The sequence below is a fragment of the Chrysochloris asiatica genome, unplaced genomic scaffold, assembly GCF_000296735.1.
Source record: "Chrysochloris asiatica unplaced genomic scaffold, ChrAsi1.0 scaffold00012, whole genome shotgun sequence".
Lineage (NCBI taxonomy): Eukaryota > Metazoa > Chordata > Mammalia > Afrosoricida > Chrysochloridae > Chrysochloris > Chrysochloris asiatica.
The window spans coordinates 11,548,204-11,552,263 of NW_006408530.1; the positions used below are offsets into that span (position 1 = coordinate 11,548,204).

Sequence of the window (4,060 nt, forward strand, 5' to 3'; positions counted from 1 at the left end):
TATAACAAGGATTGTGAGGATGGTACAGGACCAAGCAGTGTCTTGCTCTGTTGTGCATAGGATCACTATAAGTTGGAACCAACTAGCCGGCTCCTAACAACAACAACAGCAACAATCCTTCAGGCTAAATATGAGTAGTCTCACTTTGACTTGGTTGCGGCTGACCAAAGCACGTGAAGTTTTAGCCATGTTCCTTTCCCTTGAGATATCCAAGTCTTTTATCTGAGCACTCTGTTTCTTCTATATTCAGCCTACTCCTAGAGAGCCTGCCCAGGTTTCTACTGCCAGTAAGAAGGGTAAATTGAAAGCAATTATCTGGATTGTTAAAGGTAAAAAAGCCTCAGAAATTCTTCTGCCTGAATGATCTAGATAAATGCTTCAATTTTCTTGTCAGCTTCCTGTCTTCAGCAATAACTGGGCTAGTCATTTGACTCACAGCCTGGTGTCTGCAGGTTACCATACAGATTTAATCATCTCTGATTGCCCATGCTCAGTTCTGTTCCTATAAATACAAAGAATATCAGGTCTTTAAAAGCCAAATGAACAGGTGAAAAAAAAAATTTAAGATATTAAAAGATTCATTTAAATTTTGCAAAAGGCACCCATCACCATGGAACAGAAAATATAGAGGTCTTTTAAAAGGTATCGCCTCAGTTCAAAATGTCCAGACAACCCAGCTTAATGGAGAAGAAGCAAAAATAATCATAAATCTTTAAAATGGCATCAATTGTTCTAAAGGAGAAAAGCCTTTTCATCTCTTGGAGAGTTGACACCTGGACTGAGATGAATTTTACTAGTTTGTACCTTTAGTGCAGAACCCCTGGATAGCAAACAGTCAGCACACTTAGCTGCTAACAAAAGGTTGGAGGTTTAAGTCCACCCAGAGACCCCTCAAAAGCAGGGCCTGCTGACCTACTTCTGAAAGGGCAGCCATTGAAAACCTCATGGAGCAGAGTTCTGTTTTGATACACATGAGGTTGCCATGAGTATCAATTGACTCCACAGTTGACTCCAAGTACCTTTAGCGCTAAGCCGTGTGGACTTCAGTACTCTGGAAGAATCAATAGGACAGGGAACCACTGAATCTAAAGAAGGAAAGGAAAAGAGAGAAAGTCAAACTCTTACGTCCTGGCAGAAGGGGATATTGTGAATGAGCAGTCAAAGGACAGCCTTCGGGTATGAAATTAGGAGCCAAGATGCAGGAAATAAAAGGATGCCAAAACCCCCTGCCCTTTGCAGAGCTGGCTCAACACAATCCTTTGTTTGCTGGGCTGCCAATATAAAATGCCACAAAGCGGGAGTCTTGAAAGAACAGAAATTTATTTTCTCATAATTTTATAGACTAGAAATCCAAATCAGAGTCTCCTACATGTTGATTCCCTGTGGAGACTTTGAGAGGAAAGTGCTTCCTGCTTCTCTCAGTTTCTGGTGACTGCTGACAATCCTTGGAGTCAGTTTGTTGAATATAGATTTCCCTGCCTCCATTGTCACACGGTGTCTGTCTTTCCACTGTGTGTAACTCTGTTTCCATGTCAATTCTTCTCTTTTATAAATTGCCCTTTAGGAGAAATTAGAATTAGTACCTACTCTACTCTGGTAGGTCCTGGTATGGTGCTGTAGGATCAGCACTGGATGGCTAACTGCAAGGTCAGTGGTTCAAACCCACCAGCCACTCCTTGGAAAACCTATACAGGGTCTTTATGAGTCATAATCTACTCCAATGGCACTTAACAACAACAATTTCTCCAGTATGACCTTGTTCATTTAACTGATAACATCTGCAAAGAAAAGTCCCACTTCCCCAAACAAGGATCTATTCACTAGTGTAGGGACTAGGACTTCCACGTATCTTTTTGTTGCTGTTGTTGTTTAATGCCGTTGAGTCAGTTCCAACTCAGAGTGATCCTGGTGTGGTGCTGTAGGATCAGCACTGACTGCAAACCACAAGGTTGACAGTTCAAACCCACCAGCCACTCCTTGGAAACCAACTTGCCAGTACTTAACAACATAGGGTTTCCAAGGAGTGGCTGGTGGATTAGAACCATTGACCTTGTAGTTAGCAGTTCAGTGCTTATCCTACAGTGCCACAGCAGGACTCCTTTTGGGAGAAGCATGATTTAATCCTTAGCACCCACCTGCATGTCAAGTTCCAGCCCATGTGTCTAACTTCATTCAGGCTCAACTTGGAAGCAGGACTAGCATTGGTAACTCCTTTAAAAGTTCGTCACAGGTACAGAGAGAATCATTCCCACCCCTTCCACACACCGAGTAGACAGGGATGGGCAACTTGGACATTGGCTACCCAAAATGGGGGGTGAGGGGCTATAAAGGCAAGAAGTGACGGGCTTACAAGCTTTCAAGAGGGAACCTAGACCCAGAGGGCCTGGAGGAAGGTAGAATCTCCAGTGAGTAGTGTTCAATCTGACTAGGTGGGGCTGATACAATGAAATGCAGACAGGTCTCTTGTGATACAATGGTAAATGATTGTTATCAGGACTGACTGTGAGGGTAGGAAGTGTAAAAGTGGACGTTTTATAGCAAGGAGGGGAGTGATTGACTTTTCGGTCTGGGAGCGGAGGTCCCTAGGACCATCAAGGGAGAAGAGCAGAGAGCAGGACCCTACTCAGAGAAGCAGTGATGCCTGAAATGGAGCCAGAGATGATGATGTGGAGCTATGGAGCAGCTGGAGACTTTGGACCCAGAGAGGAAGAGCGACTGTGTGCTGAAGACCTGGGGGGCACGGGGGAAGGATTGCATGGAGGGGATTGTAACCATGGCAATGAGACAATATACGATAGAATGAATGTAAAACTAATGTTCTGCCATGTAAACTATCACATAATTCACAATAAGTCATTTAAAAAAAAAAAGTTCATCACAGGAATTATTTAAGAAACATTGAAAAACATTGATTTGTCTCTTCCTGTCCAGAGCAAAGAAGAGTGTAGAAAGGTAAAGGCACATGGAAATAATTAGTCCAATGGAGGAATGGACTACAGGACCATGCAGCATCAGTCTTCAACACCCTGAGACCAGAAGAACCAGATGGTGGCCAGCTACCACTACCAATGGCTCTGAAAGGAATCACATTAGAAAGTCCTGGGTAGCGTGGGAGAAAAACGTGAAACAAAACTCAAAATCATAAATAATAATAGTAGTTTTTAAAAAGCCAGGCTTACTGGTCAAATAAAGACTGGTAGAACTCTTGAGATTTTGGCCCTTAGTCACCCTTCAGGTCTGGAACTAAACTCACTCTGTGGCTCAATTTTCAGCCAAAAAATATACAGGTCTATGAGAGGAAAAATAACACTAGGTAACTATGCACTCCTTAGAATAATCAACCATTTAAGATCAAAGGGGCAGCATTTACTCATGGACACATTTCAGAAGAGCTAGGAAATGAAAACAGAAAACACCGGGAGAAAATGGGATAAGTGATGTTACATTGTGAGTGTTGTAATCAATGATATGAGACAAAATGTGTACCAATTGTTGAATGGAAAACTGATTTATTCTGTAAACCTTCACCCAATTCACACATAAACACAATTCTTTTTAATAAGCAATAAAATTTTTATTTAAAATGTACTAGGAAACATGGATGATAAGCACTAGACTGAAAATACCAAGGTTGGTGGTTCAAACCCACCATCTGAGTTGCCTGAATGTAACCCATCACAAGTCAGGGGCTACCTAATTTTAACATAAAACTCACCATTTTAAAGTGTACTTTGATGGTTTTTAGCATATTAACTATGTTATGTAAATGTTTGTATCTAATTCCACAACATTTCCATCATCCCTCAGAAAAAAGCCCATCCCAATTCCTTCTTTTTTAGAAACCACTAATCTATTTTCGCTCTAAAAATTTGCCTAGTCTGCACATTTCTTATAAATGGAAACATACAATATGTGTCCTTAGATGTCTTTTTTCATTTAGCATAATGTGTTCAATATTCATCCATGTCATACCACACATGAGACTTTCATTTCTCTTTATGGGCAAATAATAATCCATTGTATGAACATACCAATTTTGTTTATCCATTCTTCAGCTGAT

General features: G+C 41.1%; 1 protein-coding gene across 1 annotated transcript in view; it reads right to left on the reverse strand.

The window, feature by feature from the left end:
* The window catches only part of KIF5C (kinesin family member 5C), a 242,778-nt gene extending 242,589 nt beyond the window's left edge, over window positions 1–189 (reverse strand). The window contains exon 1 of the mRNA XM_006834553.1: window positions 174–189. Within this exon, the coding sequence (XP_006834616.1) occupies window positions 174–189 (16 nt within the window). The remainder of the gene's footprint in view (window positions 1–173) is intronic.
* Between the last annotated feature and the right edge of the window lie 3,871 nt (window positions 190–4,060).